The sequence below is a fragment of the Lepisosteus platostomus genome, chromosome 12 (genome assembly GCF_059453375.1).
Source record: "Lepisosteus platostomus isolate fLepPlt1 chromosome 12, fLepPlt1.hap1, whole genome shotgun sequence".
NCBI lineage: Eukaryota > Metazoa > Chordata > Actinopteri > Semionotiformes > Lepisosteidae > Lepisosteus > Lepisosteus platostomus.
This window is the reverse complement of record NC_142622.1, coordinates 44,107,611-44,135,010: the sequence shown is the minus strand read 5'-3', so window position 1 is coordinate 44,135,010 and position 27,400 is coordinate 44,107,611. Positions and strand designations below refer to the sequence as shown.

General features: G+C 37.9%; 1 protein-coding gene across 1 annotated transcript; it reads left to right on the top strand.

Moving 5' to 3' along the window:
* The first annotated feature begins 397 nt into the window (after positions 1-397).
* mrpl3 (mitochondrial ribosomal protein L3) lies at positions 398-27,393 on the top strand. Its single transcript, XM_088602173.1, has 10 exons — positions 398-602; positions 1,764-1,942; positions 5,502-5,593; positions 8,195-8,293; positions 10,210-10,309; positions 10,739-10,799; positions 19,400-19,511; positions 22,053-22,130; positions 22,846-22,923; positions 26,892-27,393. The coding sequence occupies exons 1-10, from the start codon at positions 535-537 to the stop codon at positions 27,039-27,041; spliced, it is 1,017 nt and encodes a 338-aa protein (XP_088458299.1). The 5' UTR covers positions 398-534; the 3' UTR covers positions 27,042-27,393.
* The last annotated feature ends 7 nt before the right edge of the window (positions 27,394-27,400 follow it).

Genomic DNA, 27,400 nt, shown 5'->3' with positions numbered 1-27,400 from the left:
TAGATTTGTCAGAGCTGGCATTTTGTCTTGCCGAGACACTTATGAAAACAGTCTATACAGTCACAACCTGTGAAGTTTTATTGTATACAATGAAAGTGTTACTCCTCCTTCATCAGGATGTGTATAGCGCTTCAGGGCGACGTTAGGATAAAAAATCGAGCCATGCTATATAAAATTATAATTTCAGTATATAAATATTTTAAATTAATTAAATTAAATATAACGTATTTAAAATTAAAGCAGATCTGTAATGCTGTTATGTGCAACTACGATTTCCTAAGCTTCCAAACAATGGGAAAGAATGGATACTCGCGTTAGACCGTGAACTGTGCACCCTATATTGCAGGTTAAACTCCGGAACTACTTTCTCAGCCTAACTCAGCAGCACGGACGTATTTCTGAAGCGTACCCGGAAGACCTAGGGTGACATTCGGTACAAGCGTGAAAGCCTGAGTGTGGATACATGCCCAAAATTAACATCAGATTCGGACGACAAATAAATATACCAACTGAATTAAAAGTTTAATTGCTATAATGGCAGCGTGGAGCTGCAGGTTTTTAAGGTGGGGATTAAGAGACCCACTGTTAAAGGGAGCAGAAAGGTATGTAAATGATTTTCTTGTCTGTTTGAGTTCATTCTAAGTCATATGAGTACGATATAAAATACAAAATGTGTATATAAACAATTACGTTATGTATATCGTCTGTATTTATATTTGTATCGTCTTTATACTAAGATAAGTTTCGACAGCTTGTCTATTTGTGTAACTTCATAGTGATTGCAGGTGCGTGAATTAAGCTGTAGTTAAGCAGTGATGCACATACACTGTACTGTTTTCGTGCAGTTCTTTGAGAGGTGATGCAGTTCTATGACATTACGATACACGAGAGTTTTTACAACTGAAATACAGTTATACAGTAATTCGGGATGAATAAGCCATTTGAGTAATAGTTTAAATGAAAAGGAACAAGTAATATGTTTATTCTATGTTGAAAAGAAAAGAAAGAAAAAAAGTTTCGACCTTGGAGCCTTCTTCAGGTGTGATTTGAAAGCAGACACGCAAGCGCAGTATATGAACACGATATCCACGCGTGCTGGTGGATTTCAAGTGGTCCTCCAGACAATGTGAACTGCAAGTTTAGATTTAGACTCGAGTCTGAATGCGGGATGCAGGAATTAGTGAAATAATTATAAAGGAAGATTAAAAAAGAACGACGGGCAAGCTTTAACAGGCGACAGATTTAGAATCGGCCATTGACTGAAGCAGAACTGTTCATCACCCAAAATTTAAGGCCATACTTAGTTAAAAGTGAAGTTTATTCTGATTTTTTTCTTTTACACAAATGTGGATGAGTTTTGCTTAGCTTAAGGTAAAATGATAGTCTCATAGTTTTTACAAAAGATTTTGCTGCTAGTCAGCTAGACCATCTCTTGGATGACCAAGAAAAAGCCTGTTAATGAATTGCCTTTTTACATCAGTTACTATCAATATAATTTAAAGTTGATTCTTTATTTTCAGCTTTTTTCACTAAAATGTTTTGGATCGTTCTATTTTCTCTTACCCAAAAAGGGTGCTTCTCCTTTTCAATATCCACCTTCAGAGCAGATTAAAATTGAATAAATATATACAAGAAGCAGTCTTAACTGAGGGTTGTGTTGAACGTATGTTTCTTTCTAGGACAGCCTATCAGCATAAATGAAGGTTCATAAATCTACAGATTTAAAAATACATGAGGATTTACTTTATTTTTTGTGTTTGTAGCCCTCTGTGCGTACGGTTTGTTGGCACCATCAAGAGTACCACCTGGTGGGATGAGAACCTTTCCGATGAAAATAACAAGTTCCTGCGAAGAGTGATACCCGAGGAGTACAGCAGCCAGACCGCGAGCAAACTGTGCCCTTTGAAGGATGAGCCCTGGCCCAGACAGGAGTGGGAGGCAGGTAAGGTGTGTGAACTGTTCTAAAAGAGTAAGCAGGAGTTCGCTAGGGGGATGTTTTAACCCATATGCAGTAGGTTTATTGTCTTTTCTGCCGTTGTGGCTAGCAGCCTCAGGGTGGAAGGAGCACAGCACCAACCGGTCGTCCTGGGCTGTGTTGCTCCAGTATGGTAACTGTTCTAAGTTTTGTTCTGCTGCATTAGTTACAGTGAGTGAGCCAGGCGGCCATTTTCCATGAGAATATTGGACGGTACTTCCCCATTTCTGATGACCGTGTTATAGCTTTATGCCTTGGTAAATCACAAACCGAGACAGATCTTTCTTATTTGCATATGAAGTGAACACAAATACTTTTTATATTTGGCTAGATTTTGAGTTAATAGAACTGTACACGATTATGCATAAAGTAGTATTAAAGAATTTTCAGCTCTGTCTGCACTTACTATATACAGCAGCTGCTTAAAGATCTGTAGGATACAATGTTTTTTATACCTTTCCTTTAACGTTTTATTCTTTGAAAAGCAAGAAGCTGGAGCAGAAAATATTTTAATGAATGAAGGTAATGGAGAAAGTAAAGCAATGAAATTTAAATTACATATAGATCAGATAAAATCACTTTGTTAGCCATGTACAGTTTCTTGCATTAAGAATTCATCTTTTTGCATACCCCAGCTTGCTCTCCACGAGACACACAGACAGGGAGAGAAGCTTGGGGTCAGAGCGCAGGGTCAGCCATTGTACAGCACCCCTGGAGCAGTTGGGGTTAAGGGCCTTGCTCAGGGGCCCAACGGAGTAGGATTCCTCTGCTGGCCGTGGGATTTGAGCCGGCAACCTTCCAGCAACAGGCGCAGATCCTGAGCCACAGAGCCACCGCTCCGCCCCACAGAAATATTCCTATAAACAGAAATATTATTTGTTTATGTACATCAGATCCCCGAGTTTTAGATCTGCTTCTGTTACAATCTCTAAAATAGAACAAAAAATGTTCAAAACATTAATTAATATCCTCTGTACAACCTAACTGTTCTGTTTGAAAACAAATTTGGCGACTCATGTCAACTTTAGGACGAATTTTCTCCTGTCTTCAGCTTGTTTTCTGAGGCTTTTGGCTGCTTATATTTTATGTTGCAACATTCACTAATTGTAATCCAAAACTGAGTCAGATCAAACGTTGTTGGAAAAACTATTCTACTAGGTAAATGCTTAAATTTTCTCATTTAACCTGCAATTATGTATAACTGGAGTCAATGCAGCTGGACTGTAAGCAAATGAAAAGTAAGAAGAGTTAAGGAATCTGCTTTCTTGTATACTGGTACCAGAAATGAATTACAGATAGCACTGTGTAACAGAAAATGAAGCTTTCTCTTTACATTTCATACAGAGTCTGATAGAAGTGTGTAAAGTATTTCTTGAAGAATGTTAATTGGACATATTAACACCTATTTGTATTTTATTGTGCCAGCATAAAAATATTTAAAACTAGTTCAATGTCTTCATCTTCCTGTATTGTACCATAGTGCTGATATATCCTTGGTTACTGTAGTACTAGGGGGAAAAATGAGTATATTCTTGCATCTTATAAGTCTTGAGATTGATCGTTGACACATATGCTAGCCTTTAGCTAAGGGTATGCGCTTATTTTCTAAGTAATTGAATTTGCTGCTTCGGGTTTGTGTGGGTGAAACATCTCAGATATGGGTAGGCTGAAATGCTGTGGGATTTCGGTAAATTGTTTTTTATTCATATGACTTTGTGTTCAGCCTTCTGTTAAAGACTAGCTTACAGTTCAGTTTTCTGGCAGAAATGGTCTGGAGTTCTAAGACAGTGGGGGAAAAAAACACGTAAGAGTTTCTTACAGTTGTTGTGCTTTTCATCCTCAAACCTCTTATGGGTGAGCGTTTACTCAAGTGCACTTGGGTCTAAAATAAGTGTCATTGAATTAAAAGTATGTATGATATCAGAGTAATAAATAAGATCTTAGTTGCAGAAGACTTTCATAATGTGTAAAAAAAGTAACAGACTTGGCAGGAGTTATTGTCCATTGTGAGTTTTGTAAAGATGCACTGTTTTCTTTAGTGAGCAGTAAATAAATTCAGTTATTAAAACTGTTTCACAAAATTGACGAATTGTTAAGTATTGCATCTCACTTTTCCTTTGCTCTTATTTTGTGTGGTTAGTCTTGAGAAATGCCAAAATTAATAAACAACGTTCTGATCATGTGGGAGGATCTCGGACGTCATCCTGCCTAAGCAGTTAGGACCCTTGTGTTCTTGTTATTTACACTCTTGTGCGTCAAGTGTTCTAGGAAATGTCACCAGTCTGTTTGTCGGGCTCTGAGCTGCAACTTCACTCTCAAGTCTGAGGTGAATAAGCAGAGATCTGTTAATCCGCGAATACTGCTGGTAAATATCTGATGGAGCATGAAAGTATTTCAAAGTGCATCAAGTTTATTAGACTGCATAAAAGCTTGGATTGTTTTATACAAGTCGTCACAGATGTTTTTGTATTCTTCCTGTTGAGCTCTTTCTGGGTGACGGACTTGACCCCCTATAATAAGAAGATCAGAAGCATAAATAGCTGACAGTGTTGTTATGGTGATGGCTGCCCTATGTCATTTGCTCGTGTATAAACACTTCTTTCTTTGTTATTCTTTTTATTGTCTCAGTTTTCTTTTAGCTCTGGTGATTTATTTACAGATTTTGAAAGAGTTTTGAATGTATTTTCTATTTAATTTGTGGATACTAACTTTGTGCGCAATCATCCTTAAAGGCAAGATGCAGAAATTTTAACAATACTCCCTGGACACATGGGACATTAGTGTCTTAAAACATGACATTGTCTTTTAAATAGTTAAGTAGGGAATGTACTATACAATGTATGTTAAGTTTATGGCCAAATGTACAGTTTCAAACATTGGGGAAAAAAATATCTTGAGCTTTACCCTGGTGTAAATGCAGACAAAACTAACATCTGGAGTATTGGTTCCATGTTATTTTTCTTGATTTATTATAAATTGTATGTACAGATTGGGGATTTATTATTCATTGAGACTAAGATTCGAAAGCATGCGTTATAATAAGAATATAGAATGAAAAGCTTGTCTAAGAAAAGCAACCAGTTTTAAAACCATAGCAATGGCTTTTTTCATTTTATGCCCTTCTGTAGCTATTGTTATTTTATATTACTCTGCTCTTGTTCAGCGTCCTTTTCACTGAAGTAGAATGACTTCTGCTTTGCTTGCCGTTCTTTTCCAAAGACCTTGCTTCTTCCAAGTATCTGGTTTAGTAAAGGAGTGTCTCTTGGGAGGCGCACAGGTGAGAGCTGAGAGAACAGTGCATTTTTCAACACAAGCCAGTGTGTTCAGGTGCCATCTCTTCCCTGCCTCCCTTTCCACGGCACGGATCTGCACATGTAACCCGTAGTCTTAGAAAAGCGACAGTACCATGCCCAGAGAATCATCCTTCTAACCAAATGAAGACTTCAGTAAAAAGAGCAGGAAGGGCGTCATTGATTGAAGGGAAAAATTGTCGTGACCTCAGTGTCTTAACATTTATGTTTCACAGGGAGCCGGCGTGTGGGCCTGATTGCATTGAAGCTGGGCATGATGCCGATCTGGACTAAAATGGGCGAAAGACACGTTGTCACGATGCTGCAGGTGAGGTTGGAGGCGTAGTTTTCTGTCGGGTGTCATTCCGAAGAAATCGGTTGATGTTTGCAGAATACTTGGTTTTTCTTTGCTGCTGAACACTAAACGGATTCCAAGAGTCATGAAAACAGGGTGTAGTTTACTCCGATTATGCTTTTCATATATTAAAATGATTGACTGAAGCTGTCGTTGCTTGTGAACATGTTAAGTTGCCACCAACCGCCTTGTTAAAAGGCAACATGAGAAAAGCTCTGTCTCCTTAGCTGAGAGCTGTAATTGCAGCAGGGAAGAGATGTCATCCTCAGCAACAATCAGTGAATTGTGGGATGAGAAAATACAGAGGTTTCCTTGACTTCACCTCTGTCTTCCAACTGCTTGAAGATCAGATCAGGAATTGGATATTTGAACGATGACCTGAAGCCCCGTACCACTGCAGTCCCTGCAGTAGTGAAAATATTATTCACCCTGTGTGATCTTGTCATCGGGTCTTTTCAGAACACTGTGACATTAGTTAGTAGCATCTCCCATCTAAATTTTCTTGAGCATGACCAGTTTTGCACACAGCTTCATTGAACAGAATGCACTCTCTCTCCCTGTGTTTGGAGCCCCTAATTGTGAGATGAAAGGTGCCCTGAGCCTGAAGTGTAGAAAAGACTTACAGATATGCAGGAGGTAAGCAGTTCACCGATGAAGTCAGGAGCCAGTCTGGATTTCAAGTTATATTCTGACAAGGAGCCAGTGCTAGGAAACTGATACAGGTTACATTTCCTCCGCATTTTAGATGTGGTTAAAATCCAAACAGCTGAATTCTAAACGCGTTGCAGCTTTTTACAAATGTTATTGAGTATTGTGGGGAGACAGACTCTGAAATTGCTGAAGGGGAAGCTTCTGTTGCCAAGACATGGGCTGTACACATCAAGAAGTTGCCACGTGTTTTTTAGAAAGCTGTTGTAGTGCTTTGATAGTCTCACAGCAGATATTTAGATCACTATCTCCTCCTGTCATTAATGTGTTTTCTTAATGGCGCAGAAGGCCACAGTGCTTAATTGGCGTATTGCAAAAAGCGTGACTGCAAATTGTGTTCTGTTAACACAGCAGCTGGCCTTTGTTAATATATATGACCCTTGGTGTCCTACTGAAAATGTGAGCCAGCTTCATAAACTGAATAAGGTGATACGTTTTCTAAGCTGAAAGATTTTTAGTATAAATTCATGCTCAGAAAGCTGCTGTAGCTTTGCCACTAACTGAACAGGGCTTGGGTTCAGGAACGTTTCCCAAGTAAAGTGATGTGAAATACAAGGGGCATTCCTTATTCTAGTCATGGGCTTACCTATGCAGTGTCCAGTAGAGAACTACAGTATACCTTAATTGCCAGCATTCTCTCACTTAAAACTCTTGAGTTTTTAGCACCTTCCTTTTTATGGGCGGTTAACGATTGTAAAGGTAGTATTTCAAGCTTAATTGTTTAAATGAAGACATTTAAAAAAATAATATACTTATTGTTTGGAATGTTTCTCGTGATCCAAGTAATGGGTTTCTTTTAGTCGTTTCACCCATGAAGTTCAAATTCAGCAAGGTGAAAAACTGTCCTTGGGTTTAAAGTCATGTCATCTGTCTGCATTTTTATCTCTTGTGAAAACGCTGTCAGCTCTCTAATGAGATCTTCATTCTTTCAATGCCGAGTCTGTAAGGTGTATGAATAGACTAACTTGCATAACTGGTGTAACCATGCAGCTGGGCCAAAAAGCTTTTGGATTCCTGTTCCAATTGAAAGTGTTTTTCGGGTTCTGTCTTCAAGCCCAGACTGTAATGCTCAATATTTGAGTGTTCTGCTGCAAATTATTTTTGCACCGTATTATTAAAAATGATATAATCTGAGACATTGGTTATTTTCTGTTCAGAGACAAGTGCACGTTCTTATAATAAAATATTAAGTCTGTCAAACCGTGAAGAAATTCTTGATTGATTGGGATAAGGCAGCTTGTTTGTTAATGTCGATTTTTGTGGAATGTGGAATGTTATTCAAAACAGGTTCTGCTGTTCAAGGAAATATATTCATTTGCCGTAAGTTTTGTGTAACATATTGAGTGTAAATGTTATCAAGGTCTGTCAGTTCAATACTATTAGAATTCAATTTGAAAACTCACTTAAGTTATTCTCAACAGTCATGAATGAATTTAAGACTATAAACTACAGCATTTGTGGGAAGCAGTCATTATGTTACAGATGTTTAAGGATTTGCAGTTTAGGGCAGGTGTTTTATAGGATTTCATTATTGATTTTTGTTTTATTTTTAGATCTCTCCCAGCCAAGCAAGTTTAACTCACAGTTTAAAATCATGAATCACCACAAATTTCACATGTAGTATTGCAGCAGGTTTAAAGACAAAGAATGTGTTTGTGTTTATTAGAAACTGAATGTATTTTCTCATGTACATGAAACTGTGCTTTTGAAAAGGCATCCTCTTGGGTGCATGTAACGCCAGTTTCTATGTAAAGTCTTATGTATATCGTTTTGAATGTGGAGCAGTAAGGTTATTGCACGTAGTGTTACAGCTAATTTTATTTTGTGTTTTCACTAACAGACTTATCTTTCTCTTTATCCCTCTAGGTCCCGGATTGCCATGTTATTAAATATATGCCTAAAGAACAACATGACGGGAAATCAGCTGCTCTGCTTGTAGGAGCGAAGAACGTTTCGCCTTTCTATGTAAGATTTAGAATATATCTCCAAATTCCAGAAAATTAAACTTTCAGAAAAGGCAGAACAGAAGAAACTTATTTCACATAGCAATGTATATTTTTGTTCATTGAGGATCCATAACCTAAGTCATTTTCTTTGATCACGGGAAGAAAAGATTTTCTGTATAATTAAGGGCTGTTTGTAGAATAAACTACACCTTTCAGGGATGTTGAAACCTGCTGAATACTCCTATGATTTCTCATCAGAGCTGGACAGCTGAAAAGGTGTTAATGCACTCTGCAGGCTAAAGCAATGTCTTGAGTAATGGTGAAGCAAAAGGGAAAAGGGTAGATTAAATTTAATTGGTCTGAAACTATTCATTGCAAAGGAAAATGACTATTGGTAGGTATTATATGTTACTTAAAAGAAAGTCTGCCTAGGTCTCTCAGCAAGAGAGCTAGTGATCAAGTGCTTTCAGATGTGACTTTATTATTCTCAGAAAAGATGCAAAACGTACAAATTATTCAGACTTCTCCCCTGGCCCTGATATTAATTGCTTTGAATGCCCAAAGTATCTTATTTTCAAGACTTGTATAGCTAGTGCTTGATTTTGCCATGCAGTTATCCCCCTGGGAGAATTTACATTTGGCCCCATGAAAAAGAGGCAGGTTCAATTTCTGTTTCACCTGTGGAGAGAGGAGTATATATTGTGGCTTGCTAGTTGGTGTTACTTTACAGTTGCAAATGAGAGCTAAAAGCCAACTAAAAGAAACCATTACTTTTCAGAGTGAAAACGCTGTTGAAAAACAGCCTGATAACTACAGGAAAGTTGCAAGAAGAGGTGTAAACATTTTATTTTGATTTGACTTACCAGCATTACAGATCTTTATTGCTGACATACAGTAGACTTAAGAACTATCTGTTGCTTGCAGTCCTACCAGTGACATAATTGGGCACCAGAATCCCATCCAGGCAGACACCAGTGTTTTTTGCTTATGTAAGGCTGTAGAAACGGGTCTAAGCTTCAGTGTTCTCATCCTGTAGGCTATAATCTAGCAGACCTAGAAAACAAGATTCCATTAACATGAAGCATGAAAAAAGCAGTGGAAATGAAACTGCTTTAAAAAAAAAAAGTTTTTTTTTTATTCTTATACTAAGGGATGGATTTACATGAAGGAAAAAGTTCATTTTTTTTATTTGTCATTGAAATGTGGGACTTAAATGACTGCAGCCTACAGCCTCGCACAATCCCATTTAAAGGGCATTGGTTCTCTGTTCTGCATTTTATGGCTGTCTTTCACGTGGTTAGTTTCCTTCGGAATCTGTTTGTGCTCTGAATGTTTTACACCTCAACCTATTGCTCTGTAAAAGTTTGGGGATTTGATTATTTCCAGCTGTGAGGGAAGAGCTATTCTAAAGTTGTGAAAGACATCGGACCTTCTCTGTTGTCAAGATGGCTTTAGTGTGTGGCTGCTTCAGAGCTGTCATTCTCGATTTCAGCACATGTGCTTCCCTTTTATTCATTTCTTACAGCCCCTACTTCTTGCATTTTACCTTAATTAGAGACGGAATAAATTAAGATTGCAGTATGAGGCAGGTGACGTTAGTGTTTAAAGCCTAGGAAGCATTGTTTCCCAAGGTTAGTTAAAATGAAAATATAACAATTTGGCGATGCTAGGGTTTCTGGCATTTTTATAAGGACTGAATGGGACAGTTCTCTACTGACAGATCGCTCTTCAGAAATGTGTGGGTCACAGAAAGGCCTGGGATTACCTTTCTGAAAATGTGCCTGTGCTCTTCAGTAGCTATGTCGCTGCTGCCCATTTTTTGTGCTGGAAAAAATCAGTGGATTGTCAATCCGATTATATTATGGAATATTAACCACAGCGTTTTATCTTGGGGACATTATGATCAACATAATATGGTTCTTTTCTGTCTTCTAGAAATCAGAAGCGGCCATGGAGATGTATCGCAATGCTGGGGTGCCCCCAAAACAGAAAATTACAACATTCAAAGTGTCAGATAATGCCATCATCAAGCCAGGTAGTGTGTTGCTCAGACTTTCTCACCTGTTGCTTTCTTTTTTTCTGTTGTGGTGTCTTTGACTGTTATTGATGGGCAATTGTACTTTTAATACCCGAGTTAATCACAAGACCTAATATTTCCTTCTCAGTAGGACAGATTCTGAATTAAGCAGGCAAAGAACACAGACGTGTGGTGATGTTATAACTTTTTTACAAAATGGTTAAATTGTTTTCTGTGCGTGACTGATGGTGAAGTAAGACTGCCTTTGATTCTTATTTTGTGTCCTAAATGGCTTCTTAAGTAAAGATTGTGATGTAAAAAAACATTTTGGATTCTTTATGAAATGGTGAAAATAGTCGAACCCATTGTGAAATATTTTATTTTCTTTCATGACGTTTTTGCTTCAGAACTCCCATGTTTTGAACACGGCCTGTCTTTTTGTTCCAGGAACACCTCTGTATGCAGCTCACTTCCGCCCAGGACAGTATGTTGATGTGACGGCAAAAACGTAAGTCAGACTCATGTGGATTTCCAGTCCGCCTGCTGGTTCACTGTAGGTATGGAAATCCCAGACGGGTACATGCTGAAACCAGTGAACCCCAACTGAGATGTAGCAGCCCCTCATGTGATTTTATCCTGTTTCTGTTTTTTTTATTTTTTAACATTTTCTTAGTCTTAATAGAATCTGAAGCAAAATGTTTTTGTACGTAAGTCATGTCGCAATGACGATGATATTTTTCCATTTGACATTTACACAGCATGTATAAAATCACGTAATGAGGCTGCTACATGGCTCGTGGGCTGTTTTCTTTTGTCCATTTGTCCTCTATCATGGCGCCTCCGTTAGTCATTTTTACAGTAATGCTTTTACAGTGATGCATTTTTAGTTGGTGAATTTCTCTTCAGTCCGGCGTTATTTTACCTGGTACATTTCCAACACGGAATAAGTGGCATTTCTATTAAGAGAGTAATTATCGCACCAGTGTTCAAAGCATAATACCACAGAGTGCAGGTAGGTGTTCCAAGATGGGTTTATTGTCCAAGAAAAGAGATGTGAAGCATCACTTGTTTTACTGCGTAGAAGCCATGCATTGTGGAGACTTTGCTGATATATGCAGCCAAGGTAATATTACGTATTTATTTTTTCTCTCTCCGTGTTTCATGTAGTACGAAAATTGGGTAACCGTTGTATTACTGCATTTTCAAAGTGTAAAAGGAAACAAATCCCATTGGCCTTTCTAGTAAATTATGACGGGCATGTCTGTTAGCTCCATGTGTAATGTGATGGGTTTTACAAATGTCTTGGCACCATTTATATAATAGTATGGAACAGTACACCATATGTCTTTATTGCTACTAATTGAAGGTGTTTAATTGATGAAGGAATAGTTTATGGGTAGGGGGAAGTTAGAGTCTTCTTAAATTGCTAAAGAGTGACCGACTTCCTGGTTGAAATGGTTTTAGTCATGCCGAATTGCTTTCTTGACACAAATAACTCTTGAGAGACTTTAATCTCCTGCGTTCATTTAATTAAAATGGATGACCATAATTTAGAATTACTGCAGGAAATGTGCTATTGTATAATTATAATATAAACAGTGTTCTGAACTTTAGGCACAGCTGAAAAAAAAGATAATCGAAATGCCAGAAGGGAGAAAGAAAGGAATGTCGTATTAGAGGCATTGTTTTCTGTACTACAACAGTAAATGAACAGAAGGGGAATTAGTAATAGGTGGATAGTATTAAAAGATTAGAATAAATTAAAATGATAAAGATGCTTAATTGATATTTCACAGATTTTTTACAATAGAGGATGCCAATAACGTGCCCCGTGTTGTAGAACACATACTTTCAATATTGAGTCATTTCAACATGACTGACTCTGACGTTCTAGAAGGGCGATACAAAAACAAGGGGCTTGCTGGGATAGGGCCCGGCTCCCCCGCGACCCTGTGTTGGATAAATCGGTTGGAAAATGAATGGATGGACAAAAATAAGGGAAGTCATGGGAGTTGTCAGGCGCATGGCATGAAATTTAACACCGATAAGTGCAAAGCACTGGAAATAGGAAAATACCACTGTACAGACTGATTCAGAGCTGCAGGAAGCTACACATGAAAGTGATCTGGGTCTCTGTTTAGATTCTTCTCCGTTTTCATCACGACCGTTGGGAGAGGCAGTAAAAAGCAATACGCTAAGACGTCGCTTAGAGTAGTGTGTTCGTTGTTGGCCACCTTGCCGTCAAAAGTAGGTTATAGCCGTGGTGCAAGGAAAGGCAACAAGAATGCTACGTTTTCTCAGAGGGTTACGTTAAAGGAGGCAGGGTAAGGGAGATAAATCTCTTCAGTCTAGATCAAAGTATTGCAGTAGGAGATTCAATACAAGTAATATAAGATGCTCGTGTAATAGGTATCGATAGAGTTAGCCTAGAGGGCTGTTTCACACTCGGTAAGTCTCCTAGTCCTGGCATTCCTTGGGCTCTGGCAAAAAAGAGGCTCTGAATCATGGGAGACCATACTTTCTGACCTGTTATGAGGCTGGATATACGCTGGATATCAGTTCTGTTTAATTGCAGTCTTAACGTGTAGACTGTCTGACGTTTTTTTGCTTTTGTCTCGTTTCATTGCAAAGCGCCTTTATGTCACGGAGGGCGCTATATGCAGTCAACATGAGTAGCACTCCGCAGTGGAGTTGGAAGGGGTTGCAGAGAGAATGAATAGCTTGTTGGATAATATCTCTGCAGTGAGTCTGCTAATTAGGAAAAATGTTATCGAATGCTTTAGTATTTCATGGCCGCACTGGAAGCCCCTGTTTGAAACATCTCATTAGAGTTAAAACGGAGAACTGTATTCTTGAATCTCTGGCTAATGTGTGAATGATGCTAAGGTGAAATGGGTATGGACTGAATTGCTTAGCATATGGGCATTGGATGTTAATGGGATAAAGCCTTACTGTTGTACGGTCATAAAAGATTTGATTTACGTCCAGACGTGTTCTGCACTCCAGAAAGAAGCCAGAGCTTTTGACTTTCAGTTTAGTTTGCAAGAAAAATATTTTACAGCAAAATAAAAAGTGACTTTTATAATATTTTTTTCTATATCAGTCTCTTGACTCTTTGATACCCATTACAGCAGCCTTCAAACTGTGTTCAGACACTTGAGTGAGAAAAAAAAGGTTATTAAAATGTTTTAATTATAACACCATCCATAAAAGTGGAACAAAAAAATATTATTTGTATATCGGTGTTCACAAACTAGCACGCTATTTTCCTGAGAGCTATCTTAAGAAGTCCTTTCAAAAAAGTAGAGCTACAGAAAGTCACTCAATAGAATTCAAAATCAGTATTAAATGTTGTTTGTATTTAAATACAATCTTGCCATCACCTTATACCTAGAACCATAAAATGTGGAATATCCTTAGTTTAGGTTGAATACTTCAAACCAATGCAATGTTACTTCGCTAAAATAGGACGCAGCTCTTGGGTTAAACACCTGGAAGTAAAAAAAAAAGTTTGTTTCTGTAGAAATTTCATTTTAAATTTCATTGTAGATTTTTTTCTATTACAAAAATTTAAGAAAGGTTTTTTTCACTGCTTCTCATTTAGAGCGTTTTCTTAAGGACAGCTCATCATTTAAATTCCTGCCACATGGGTTCTGCCAATTATGCAGTATCGAATTATCAGTCTGTGCACTGCCTCATTGAATACAGCATGAATTACCTCCTTATCAACTTGTATGCATATTCATCACATTGGCAGTGATCTGATTGTTGCACTTAAGTTTACAGTATTTCCACACCCGTTTAATAGTTTCAGTAGATGTATTCTTTCCAGAGCTTAAGAAATATTTCTTTTTATATTTTTATATATATATATCATCTTGGTACCTTGATATCATCATAGGGCACCTGCGTGGGTGTCTTTCTTTCCAAAGTAAATAATGTTTTGCTCCCACAGTTTTATTTCAACATGTTCCACGGTAAATGTTACCATCTCACTGTCAAAAACATACAGCTCATTAGTGTTCATTAAGCTATCACGACAGCTCTAGAATCCTTTGCGTGAAAAATCTCATTAGAAGGAAAAATCGAGTATTATATTTGTGTATTTCAGCCTTAAGTGTAAGTGATGACAGAGCTTTGAATCTGGGGGGACTCTGGATTAGAAGATAGTTGAAAGTTATTTTTCCATTTTTTTTTATTTTGTTCACAAACATTTTGTAAAGGTTCCCATTGAACACTTACACCCTTCAGTCCTCAGTTGAATGTCACGAAGGCTATAATGATGTGCTAACAAGTGGATGAATCCTTGTTTTCCCCAGAAACCTAATTTGCAAAGTGAAACTCCACAAAAATAATGCGCAAGGTAATGTGCTTTCAGTCATTTTAATGAGAGTGCATGTCTGAAAACAAAAATGTTTATGAATTCCTCATTTCAAAACCAAAATCCTAAAAACCTTAGAATGTCAGTGTATTCAGAGAAGACAAGGTAGTATGCAGTAATTGGCACATGCTTATGTGCACTGGAGAGACAATTCAACATGAATGAAATTATACAATCTTAATAGAGGCATCCAGTGAGGGAAGAATGATGATTTCATTGGTTCTGAATCCAGAACCTGATTTTTGTGTTCCGCAGTAGAGAACACAGTGAGTTACTCAGCAGTTTGGGGAACAATTTAATTACCATCTTATTGACATCAGGCGCATATATTCCTACACGCCCATGTATGATATTGGTTACGGCTGAGTGTGGGGATTAGAGCTGAAAAATATATCCTCTGCATGTCGTTTCAGGCCTTCCGTTACATTCAAATAAGAAATTCTCTGATTGCTCAGCTCAGTCATCTGATATCTAGCTCATTGTAGGGTGAAATGAAGAACAGAACATGTTCCAAGAGCGCTCAGAATGAAGTTTTTTATTTCATATCATCTTTTGCTTGATTTCTTCTTCTGTGTTCTGGTTCCAATGTAGTTTTTACATTTTAATTGAGATGTACTTATGATGGTGACAGATATGTTCTGTTTAATAAGGAAAACCAAAGTTAGTTTTCAACCATGTTTCCTGCAGATTTATAACTCTGAGTCTAATATTATACTGTGTTTTGATAAAATATATTTACAAAATAATTTGATATATAGGAAGATTTCTGGATTCGTTTCTGAGTACAATAAGTGGGGAAAGAAAACTAATGTTTTCACATGCAATGTCTAAATAATAATATACTATTTTTATCCATATTAATTCACAATATGAAAGTGTTAAAGTTAAAAAAAATAGTGATTAACATGATGGGAACAGACAGGACACATAATCTTCGTTATTATCAGTAAGTAAGGTCATTTACTCTGTTTATACCCCCAACCTAAGTGAGGAAGCTTGTTTTTCAGAAGATCCATTCTCATAGTTTGTGTTCATAGATTGTGTTGTGATGCAACCATGCAAGAGAGATGAATTTAAGATACTGGATAGATTTTCTATAGAAAAATTGTTCACAACCCTGGTGTGGGGGATTTCATTTTTCAATGTGGAAAGTGTAGTTAACAGTAGAACAAAACATCCAAGATCCAAGCTATAAAAGAAATAAATTTACTTTGCTCTTTATGTGAGCTCAGGGTAATTAATCCCGGTGTTATCAAATGGTTAGAGTCTTCAAACATCATTAGAGTCTTCTTATACTTAGCAGTTTTAGCAAACTAAATCTCCTTCCTCTCAAAGGTTTTAATGTCTGTGCCTGTTAATGTAAGAAACAGATCCCCATTAGACCATGTACAGTATAGATACATGTAGGAGGATACAGTAGAAAGTCTTTTAAAACATCTTCTATAAACTTTTCTCATTTTGTATATGGATATCCTTTTCAATAAAGATCGTCTGCACCAGAATATTGTTTTTCCTACATGTTAATTTCTGAAATAAAATGCAACATCATTAATATTAATATATCCCAAATTAAAACTGCACAGGGTTGAAAAAATTTAGACTTCCAAACATTTTTTCTTGGCCTTGACCTGCTGTTCTAGAAGTTATCCATTGAGATTTGGATAATTACTGTAATCAAACCCCTTTTTTTCTGAGCTTAGCTACAATTATCTAATGGCCCTAAAGGGTTCTAAATAAATAGAAACTAATACCTTTATCAAAGCCAGTTAATTTTGTAGGATTCCTTTGACTGTAACCTAGTATGTTACCTCTGTGAAAGAGTTGGCTTTTGACATTTCTTTATTTTTGTATTTTCATCTACAGATATCTGTTTTTATGCACGTACTGTAGTTTTGGATTGTGGACTTTGCATTTCCCGTCAGGAGTTGTTCATCCAATATACCATGGAATTATAGGCCTAATACACAGAATGCCATGATTAGGGTTGTGCGTTTTCCATTTTTTTTTTAACATTGCAATGCAGCTCTGAACCTCAGTTGCCCAGTTGCATTCTAGTAAATTGATCAATTTAATCTCCAATCTGACTCAGTTTCTGATCCTACCCATGAGCAGGATTGTATCTTGGTCATGCTTTTTCAGAACCAAGGAACTATGTCTCATTGATGTGGTCGTCTTCAAAGAAAAAAACAAATCTTTGAATTATCCAGCACCACATTTAAATGTAATAAAGAGGCAGATATATTGTCATTGTCCCTCAACAAGAAATTAAAAATTAGAGATGGGTTTAAAGTTGTAGTGGGACCGATGACTGGAGTGTAGACTTTGTAGAAAATTTGTAGAAAAGTGCGCATGGTACAAGTAGACCAGTTGGAGTGTTCACATCTGCCTATATACCTGAAATTCATCCGTGCTTTTTTGTCTGGAAAAACATCATTCCTCTGGCTTGTGCTATAAAGTTTATTTAACAAAGGCAGGTATCAATATTTCCAAAGATACAGAATACAATAAAGCAGATACATCAGAGACAGGCAACTGACTAGAAACATCTTAATGTTTCTGATCATATTCCTAACTAATACATACCATATTAAAATCTAATAATTAGTTACAGTGACAGGCAGATGAATGCTCTCTGTAGGTATGTTAGGCAACTATTTTCCACCTTAACAAGGTAAGCTAAAACATATCTCACTGTTGTTACCAGTTCAGATGATGTTTCTATACATGATCAGATTTCAACATTGCAATTCTCCACATTAACCATTTCATGTTGATCTTTACATTTAATAGCTAGTTATTATGATGTTTCATTTAAACCTGTGTAATATGGATGTTTGTGACACTTTTCCACTTGTTAGGCATGCTCATAATTCACAAAAGCTAAGGATGTATCAAATATCCCTATTGGATTTTTCTTATTTCCTGAACTAATCTGTTGAGGGGTCAGGGTGGGTAATGGTAAAACCTATTGAAACCATTACCCGAGTAATAAAATCTCCATGTCTTTTGACAAATTATATATTTAAACTTTTAGAGGTTCAGCTACTATAGAAGAGTTTTTATTGTAAAGTGATTGGAGTGGCCATGGATTAGTAAACTAGCACTTTGAAATAATGGATGTGACATGCTCTTCAAAAGAAATCTTCACAGAAGTTACTTTACCATTTTGAGGTACGATAGATATTCTAAAGAATGTAAAAGGTAAATGTCTGTGCTTATCAATAGCATTATTTGTTTGTCTGCTAATTGTAAGCATTGTGGTAATGGAAAGACTGATTGTAATGATTGAAGTAAAGCAAAGGAATGATTATTTAATGGTTTTTCATTATGCAGCTTGATGTGAGGTTCATGTGATGTCTTGGATGACTGGCAAAATTAATTAGCAGTTGGGGAAAAAACATGTTTTGTAATCTGGTCAGGTTTGCACTAATGACATCTTTCCGTTACAGATACAATAGAGGCAAGATCTGATCATAAGAGTTAAAAATGTGATTATACTACCGGGTTTTAACTTCATGGGGAGAACCTGATGCTAGCTGGTAAAGGACCATGCTGAGCTTGCACAGCGTCAGTTAAATGAGTGTTCTCATTTTTCACAATTTCATTAGGTCTATAAAATACAAAGTTTTTACAAATTCCCTATTTCATCTTTAGCATTACAGAGCACAGCAGCTAGTACTTTGATGTTTTATGATTTTATTCAAAAGATCATGGTGCCAACCTTCTGCTTTTTTAAGAGCTAATTTCTACTGCCTTTGTAGCCGATTGCCATGACAAAACTGTTTTTTGTGTAACAATTGGGATATTACTTTGGCCTCATCTTTTTTGAGTGAAATGACACCAAGTTTAGAATTTTTAATCCCCGTGCAGATATTAGACTACTTTATTGAATTTTAATTATGTGGATCATATACTAATCTGCTCTGAGACACGTTGGTAGACGAAAGGCATTTCAGACTGTGAAATCAAAGTAGTAGAGAGCTCCTTCATTCATAAAAGAAAATGTTTCAGAAGTAAAAGCTTGAGTCCTCCTGTGATCCCTAACAAATTAAAAAGAACATTTTATATATATATATAAAAATTATTCCACTTTAAATAAAGTAGAATAAGGAATGTGATGTGGGTGACAACCGAAATGTTGTTAGGGGCATTGAATGTACGAACAGTCATTATGAATATGTGCAAGAATCAATTCTATACACACATCTCACGTGAAATATAGAGCTAAACGTTTTTTTCTTATTTGTGTTTTGGACTGAATTAAAATGAATAAAAAATAGTTCACAAAAATGTAATGTTAAAACAAATATAGCCATACCATACATTGAAAGCAAAATTTAAGCATTTAAGATGTTGCAGTCACATCAGCTCACATTGAAGAATTGGATGATTAAGAAGAATTTTAGTGATTGGTTTCTTTACTTTTCTGTTTTTATAACTCGATTGTTATGCTTTATTGATACATGCATAACAACTCCTGAGATCCACTGGTTTCTTTTATCAATAACTGTCACTCAGCTACATTTTTTTATTATGTAGCACTTCAGGTGGGGAGCTGCGTCAGCATGCGTAGGCTGCAAAGGAACAAGTAACAGGTTTATTCCATTCCTAAAGAAACTAAAGAAACACAAGTATACATCACTGAATGTCGTCGTGACCAAGTACACTGTGTGTTGTTCTGAACTGTTCTGAGCTCGCTCGCTCAACGTGCTTTTGTTTTCTCTCAGAATTGGCAAGGGCTTCCAAGGTGTGATGAAGAGGTGGGGCTTCAAGGGCCAGCCAGCATCCCATGGCCAAACCAAAACTCACAGGAGGCCAGGAGCATCGGGCCCAGGAGGAGTAAGTGTCGGGCGTGTGTGCAGACATTCAGAGCCTCCCTGCAGTAGCTAAGCAGTCGTGTGTCCTCATAACACCTTCTCTTCCACAATGTGCTCTGGAGCACGGCGTGAAATTGAACTGTCTGGAGACCCATTGATCCTGCTGGATCTGGGAAGGTAGAACTCCCCGTTATCAAACAACATTGTGATAAAAACAAACAAACAAACAAACTAGATGCATCTAGGATAGTCTCGATTTATAAATAGTTTGAGTTTTTATTGATTACTTAAGACCTACATGTTCACAGTGTTTATGCCTTCAGAAAGTTAAATTAGATTTAAAAACTATTTACTGCTTAAATAGTTAAATCTAAATATACTCCTTTTGCTTTTTTAAGATGTTTGGGTTAAACCTAGCCTTAATTGTAAAATCTGCATCCCAAACAAATTCTTCATTCACCCTGCTGGCTCCTCTAGAGTGTCCAGCCGATACCACAGAGCTCTTTGATGCTGAAGAGTCCTTAACAGAAACTCGTTCAAGTCAGTCAGGGCCTGTCTCTTTTACTCGTTCAATATGTGTTGTAACTTTACTCCAAAGACTCGATGAGCTTTAAAAGGTGTATAGGCATGAAGCCTGATAGCTCCAAAGGTGCACTGAAACAGAATGCAATAGAAATAAGTTCTAAGGGTCCTATGTAGAATTGTCAGCAACATTATTGTGTATTGTGAGAAATTAACAACATTAATTTAGGCCCATCCCAGTCGAATCAGCATTTGTTTCTGCTCATCTCAAGTTTTCCTTGTTCTCTCTCTGATGTTTTGCAATGCTGTGCGCTCTACATGGTTAGATGTGATTGTGATTACCCTGCTGTACAGATAATACTGTAACGGCTGTTTTTAGTCTCTAGTCATCTAGCTAATGAACAATAGGTAGGTTTGTAAATATTCTGTATTGTTGTAATTTCTCTGTTTCTAGTTGATGTGCTGCTTAAGTTAGATTAGGAGACTCTGACAAACACGACCCCAATAGTTTCAAGTCATTTTACAGGTTTGTGTATAATTGGAGTATCCAGTTTTGGTGCATGTTTGCTCCTAGTTCTGTTTCTCAGTGGCGCCGAGATAGTTTGATGCCACAGGGGAGCTGTGGTGGATTTGAGTGTGTGGGGAGGGCATCAGGAAGTTCTGCCTGTCACGATAATTCCATGGTCTGCCCGCCAGCTGCGGGTCTTCCTGAAACGAGGATGAGCAGAAAATTCCTTTCAAGATTAGTAGCTGCCCACTCAGGTCCCTTGGCAGCCGCTGACGCTCCTCCTGTCTTTCCTCAGTGCTGGCCTGCGCCAGGCTTTCCAGCACACAGTTGCTGGCGCGAGAGCTTAGCGATGGTAGTCTGCCACCCACATGTGTCTGCGGCTGCCTCCTCCTGTCTGCTCCTCTTCCCGGCAGTGATGTCCGATCGCGAGTTTAAAGCTGGAGAAGTGCAGTGCGTTTCCTGTTCGTTTTTGAACTCTGGGAAGCGAGGCAGTGGTTCCTGTGAATCTCTCTGAGCTCGAATCTGCAGGGCTCCTCGTCTTGACAGCTTGACAGTGATGTGAACAGCATATTGCTTGTACTGGCTGGGGCTTCAGAAAGTAGTGACTTGCTGTACTTGTGGAAATTAATTCAAGCATACATACATATTCACTACGAACCAGCAGCTTAATCTTGCAGTAGATAGAGTAGGAATTGAATATGTTTTTCTATTATTTGCAAAATGTTCAAGATCCGCTAATAGAAAATTAAATTGATCAAGTATGGTGTACCTGACCATACCAATAAGGTTATTTTTCTTTTCATAGAAACCCCAATTGGCATTTATCACGGTATAGTGTGTACACTGTCCTGTAGCAGGTGAATATTAGCACTAAAAAGATTGTAAAATGATGATGGGATTTTAAAATATTTAAACCTTTTCCTCACATTGTATATTCCTACTCTAGCTTAGTGAACTTACTAACTTAGTGATTACTATTCATACATGCACAAACATTTTGTATGTTGTATGTTTTAAGAGATAAATCGTTTTCACTTAATACAGTTTTCAGAGTGAAGATCTGTACTATCAAGATATTAGAGCAGTTTTTGCAACTCAGGATTTTTCCATTCCGGCCCAGTAGGTTCAATTTTCCTTTTAAATGCTAAAAATGTTTTAAATAATAAAGGCAGCCAGACGGGTTGCTGAATGAATTCAGCTGTCTTGATGACAGGAGATACAAGCCTTACAGTAAGTGTAGGCTCTGTTAAGTGTTCTACTGAGACTGTAACTAGAGAGAAAACTGGCAGGGAGCAGATCTGTGATTTCTCCAACCTACTACATATGTCATCCCAAATAGCAGATTCAGAAGCAAATTGCCATCTTTTTAAAAATATTTTAAGATATCTTTTTTTTTTTTACTTGCAGGAGTCTTCAGAATTAATCATATATTACACCATCTCAGTCATTCATTTTTCTGTCTGCGCTGAAGTAGAAATTCTGCATTGTTCAGGCAATACGCCTGGATTCAGTTGAAATTCTTTAATTTTCTAGGATCCTGCCAGAGTCTTCCCAGGGAAGAAGATGCCTGGGAAAATGGGAAATGTGTATCAGACAGCACACGGCTTGAAAGTAAGTCATAGTTGGTTTTTATCTGCTTTTGAATATGTGATGCACATTTTGCACTAAACCTAAAGGTTAGGTAGTGCACAGTAAAATTGATCTTTTTTTTCTGCTGACTATATATATAACCTTTAAAGCACGTTTCAGAGTATTCCTGCAATAAAGCTGCAGTGACACTCAGAGCGCACAGCTGAGATTTCTCATTAAAGTGTCAACATTTCTTAAGGATTTGATTGTTTTGGTGATCTTCCTGTGTCAAACACTGACGCGTCCTGAAAGTGGTGTGAGTTTTAAATGCTGCGATAATCACTACAGAAAGGTGCCAAGTTTTCTCCCCTCCTGCCCTTCTGTGGGACATAATGGAAAACACAAGGAAAGGCATTTGTTCATTTTAGGGGATTTAAAATAAAATGAGGTTATGATGTTACCACAGTGGAGCCTTTCTGAGTGAATGACCCATAATGTGGTGCTTTCTTGTTACTAGGCCTGCAGTGAGTTTCACCACTCAATGTATAGTACAGTCTGTGCATACCTAGTCTGTGTGAAAGCATACATATGTTTTGCATATGATGTCAACTCAAGGAGATAAATTGATTATTTAACAAGAGAGCAATCATCACATAAGTGGTTCACTGTGAATGTTCAGTGTTGATGGATTTTTGCAACATCTGTGCAGTTTATATTTTCTGTAAATGTATGCTATTTTTTAAATCTTTATTTCTAGATTTGGAGAGTGAACACAAAATATAACATTATCTACGTACATGGCTCTGTTCCCGGACACAGAAGCTGTTTAGTAAAGGTAAGCACAGTCATGTTAATTTTTTTATTTATAACATTAAGATGTACAACACTGGCTGCATAAGTCAACTTGGAAATATAAACAAATGGTTAATTTGGCCGCCATTGCTTGATAACAGCAGTCACCTTGCAGTTAGCTGTCATACACTTTTAGTCATCAGCAATGCAGTGGAGGAAAGAATGCATTAATATTCATTTAAAGAGTATTGATCACGATCGCCAGTACTCTCCTTTCTTCTCCGACTACATTTGCATTTAAAATGGTCTAAACAACTTTTGCATAATGAATGTTGGGTCTAAAATTAAATTTGAGCCCGGGTAACATTCTTGCTTTATTTCCACTGTTTTTATTTCTTTCTTAGATTTATGAAGCAATATTTCAACTTGTTAATGCCTGTACTATACTCTGACAGTTCTAGTTTGCAGAGTATTGTATTTGCTTTAATTCCACCATTTAAATCACTTTCCATAAGCATCACTTATCTTTCATGTAGGTCTTCAAACACTCCAAGCTGACATCTCTTCTTCCCCTTTTCATCATCACAGTAGTTAATTCTGCTAGTTACTGCTTTGGCAAAATAGTAAAGTTTTTTTAAACTTTTCTAGGATAAGTGCCAGTTTATAATTGGTCAGAAATTCTCTTGCTGGTGTCAAGAGGGCATCAGGTCGTTATTTCAGTTTTCCTACTCACCTGGTTTTCTCAACATCAGTTGTCTGTTCATTATCTGGCAGGTTTTTTTGTGGAAATAAAGAGGGAAAATAATGTTTAAATAAGATATTTGTGAGTGCAGTGCAGTTCTCAGACCCTTGCACATTTAGTTGCTTTTAAGATTGCAGTCCTGGTACTTTTAATATAATTTTGTTATATATCCAATCTGCTTCACACATTCAAAGGAAAATAAAACCGAAAATAATTCAACTGTTAATAATACTGAAAAAAATATAGAAATGTAATAATGGCATAATTATTCAAACTCTTTCTTTATGGCAAACCTTACTTAATCTAGGTGCTCAAAATTACCTTAGCAAGTCACATAATCAATTGAGTGCTCTCTATCTGTATGCAATACTGTAGATATGTACTATACTGTGTGCTTGTTATGATGTCAAACTTGCAGTGTTTTAACACACTCTGTGAGTGCCTGGTCAGGTGGTGAATGTCAAGCATCGGCTCAGCCACGAAAGATTCAAGGTATTTCAAAGTAAGAGGGTAAATTCATTAACAAGTATGAATCAAGAAAAGGATAACAAAAAAGTCTACTCAATGATCAAAAATGAAAAGTGTATTGTACCATCCTTACTGCCTCGATCAGGCTGTCCCTCCAAACTAGGAAGGAGCAGACTGGTGAGAGAGCCACTGGGAGATCATTGACAACTAACTTTGAAAAAGCTGCAGAGTTCTGTGGCTGAGATGGGGAAAAATGTGCATCAGTCCACAGCATAGTCTCTCTACAAAGCTGTCCTCTGTGGCAGAGTGGAAAACCCCTCTCAGATCCTGCATGGAGTGTGCAGCAAAATATCTGGAGTATGCCATGGAAATATTGCACAATATTGATTGTGATCTGAGCTGTCAGATGAGATGGAGTTGGAAGTTTTACGTCTGAGTACCAAGTCTTACATATGGCCGAGACCCAGCCTAACACATCTCTCAGTCAACACTATCCCTACACTCAAGCATGGTGGTGGCAGCATTATGCTTGAGGGATGTTTCTTCCCCAAAAAGACTGGACGGCTTGTTAGTATTGACAAAAAATGCACGGAGGTGAGTACAGGCAAATACTAGAGCAAAGCGTTTCAGCCAGATAAAGACTTAAAACCTGGGTGAAAATTCGCTATTCAGCTGGACAGCAATCCAATTCCAGAGCTGCACTGGAGCTTAAATATGTGAAAGTGAATGTCCTTGATTGGCCCAGTCAAGGTCCTGACTTGAGTCCTTTTGAGAATCTGTGGAAAGACTTCAATACAACTGTCCCTAAGTGATCTCCATGCAACCTGCGAGAGCTTCAGCATATCTGAAATGAATGGGCAAAAATTGTAACACCATTGCTTGAAACCCATTACAATATAGTTGTGGGCCACTCGGATTCTTGCCACGGAAGCCCTGAAACTCTGCAGATTCATGCCAACACGGGTCGTGTCGCAAGATGCCATTGAAATCAGCCCATCACTGACCTCTGACTCGCAGTTCAATCAAGGCAACAGTCCTCCAGCGGGACTCTTGGATAAGTAAGGGCGCGTGCCAGCTCGAGAGGTCGTCTGGCCTGCTAGCACAGGAGTCTGCTGAAGCAAACGCTGCAGGTGCAAACCGAGGCGCTCTCGCAGAGCCTTCCTCTTCTTCACATACTGCTGAAGCAGATTCTGGAGAGCGCGGGGGACTTAATATTCGGGGACTTGTGTCAAACATGTTCCAAATCTTCAAATGCACTGACCGAATCAGCCCCACAGAGTTTGGCAGGACAAGCTAGGCAGCCATGTTGTTGAAGCAGATACCTTGGGTTCTTTCAAGAAATGGCTGGAAGAGATATATGGAGATATTATCTACCTACCTAACTGGATAGATGAGCTGAGAGGCTCCTCTCATTTGCCACCTTTCCTATGTTCCCACATTCTCAATTAGCTGTGAGTTTCCAGTTGAAATTCTCATGCAGCACGTGTATATTTTTGTGGAAATAAAGAGAGGAAAATAATGTTTAAATAAGATGTTTGCGAGAGCAGTGCCTTGCAGACATTTGCGGACCCTTCCACTTTAAAGTTTGCAATCTCGGCACTTTTAATAATATAAATATTTACATTTAGGAGATAGTCTGATGTGAGAGCCACATAATGTACAAAATAATTATGTACAGCAACACAGAAATGAAAGTTTGGTGTCTGAACTTTTATATTTAAGCGCTGAGAGAAAGCAGATTAATTTAGAGTTCTAAGATTTGGAACTCTGATCAGTCTTTCACAGTCAAGTGAAATTCCCAAGGTAGGGCTTGAGCACTAGTGTGACAAATCAGCATAATGAGCTTAAAACCCCAGCTCTGAACTGCGCAGGAATGCCAGTGTTGGCTTGCATAGTATTAAAGAGATATAGACAGGCTAGTTATGGAAATGGCAATCTGTCTTAAGTGTTCCTGGTGTGCCAGCTGACAGTGTAGTACTGTAACACAGAATTGCACTGGAGAAGCGATTAAGATTCTGGACTCCTAACTGGATGAATTTGGGTTCTTGTTAGGCAGTGCACAACAGGTACTTCTCCAAATTGCTCCAATTGAAATACCAGTTCTACATAAAGGGGAACAATATAAGTCACTTTGCGGGAAAAAAAAAAAATCTCTCCAGAAAACTTAGTTTTAAGTCTGATTTTCTCTATTTCCTGTATCTGTAAATTATTTCTGGACAGTGTCTCAGTTGCTGCAGATTGTGCTTAGAATTAATCAGATTTACCCCTTCCCCAGTGACAAGAGAAAATGATGAGTCAAAGTGGGGATTAATTGTACAAATCCTTTCATGATGAGCTTTACTGAAATTCTTGTTGAAAGCTTCCCAAATACAAATGATTTAAAGACGGCACAAGGTGATTTCTTAATCATCTCATTTGAAGCGTATCAATTTCAAGCACAGTTGAAGTTCAGTGCCAACTAATAAACACCAAAGACCTTCCACGTCTATTGCCAAAGTCGATATTTCAAATATGTGACATAATGCAAACTTGAAACATGCAGCACACGATCTCCCATGTTTCTCTCCAGAAAGACTCTCTTTCCAGAACCATTCCTTTTTTTGACACCTGCAGGTTAGTGATGGCACAAGCAGCAGCCCCAGTTTCCGAGTAAACCACGGTCACTTTTTACTGTGAAACATGTCAGAAAATGCTCAAAGACAGGATTGTCTAACATCCATGTAAAATTAGATTTTTCTTGGTGTGTTGCAGAGAACCTTTTTTTAACCTTTTTTTTTCTTCTACATCGCTTTTCTTTTCAGATTCTAGATACAGTTCTGCCTACGCGTTTGAAGACTGTTCAGGCACCTCCATTCCCAACTTTTTTCCCTGATGGGGATGAAGAGCTGCCAGAAGATCTGTACGATGCGGCAATGTTTCACTTCGGTGAACCTTCTGTCACTTGTGCTTGAACATGCTCCTGTGTTCTCCACGTGGCGGGGAGTGTGAACCTTGTCAAGGCTGCAGCTGTCAGCTTGTTGCCCATCAGTTTTGGTCGCTGCCAGTTCAGCTTCACATTTCAAAAACGCGACGGCAGAGACTGTGGAAGAGAGAACTTCAGATAATGAAGGGGAGCAGAGTGACCCCCACCACTGCATAACAGACACGACCGTCCCAACTTCTTTGTTTGCAGTAATGAGAAAATATCTCAGTACAGTTTTAAAAAAATTTAGAATTCTTTTGCCTTTTACACTGATATATTTTCTATCTTCAACTGTTGAAAAGACTCACCCTTCAAAATAAAGCATAGAAATAATTCCCAAACTGTTTT

Bases quoted from the DNA above. Each gene is read 5' to 3' on its own strand.
- mrpl3 (XM_088602173.1), top strand. From the start codon at position 535: ATGGCAGCGTGGAGCTGCAGGTTTTTAAGGTGGGGATTAAGAGACCCA. The intron at 603-1,763 runs GTATGTAAATGA...TTGTGTTTGTAG, and splicing joins CTGTTAAAGGGAGCAGAAAG to CCCTCTGTGCGTACGGTTTG. The intron at 22,924-26,891 runs GTAAGCACAGTC...TTTTCTTTTCAG, and splicing joins ACAGAAGCTGTTTAGTAAAG to ATTCTAGATACAGTTCTGCC.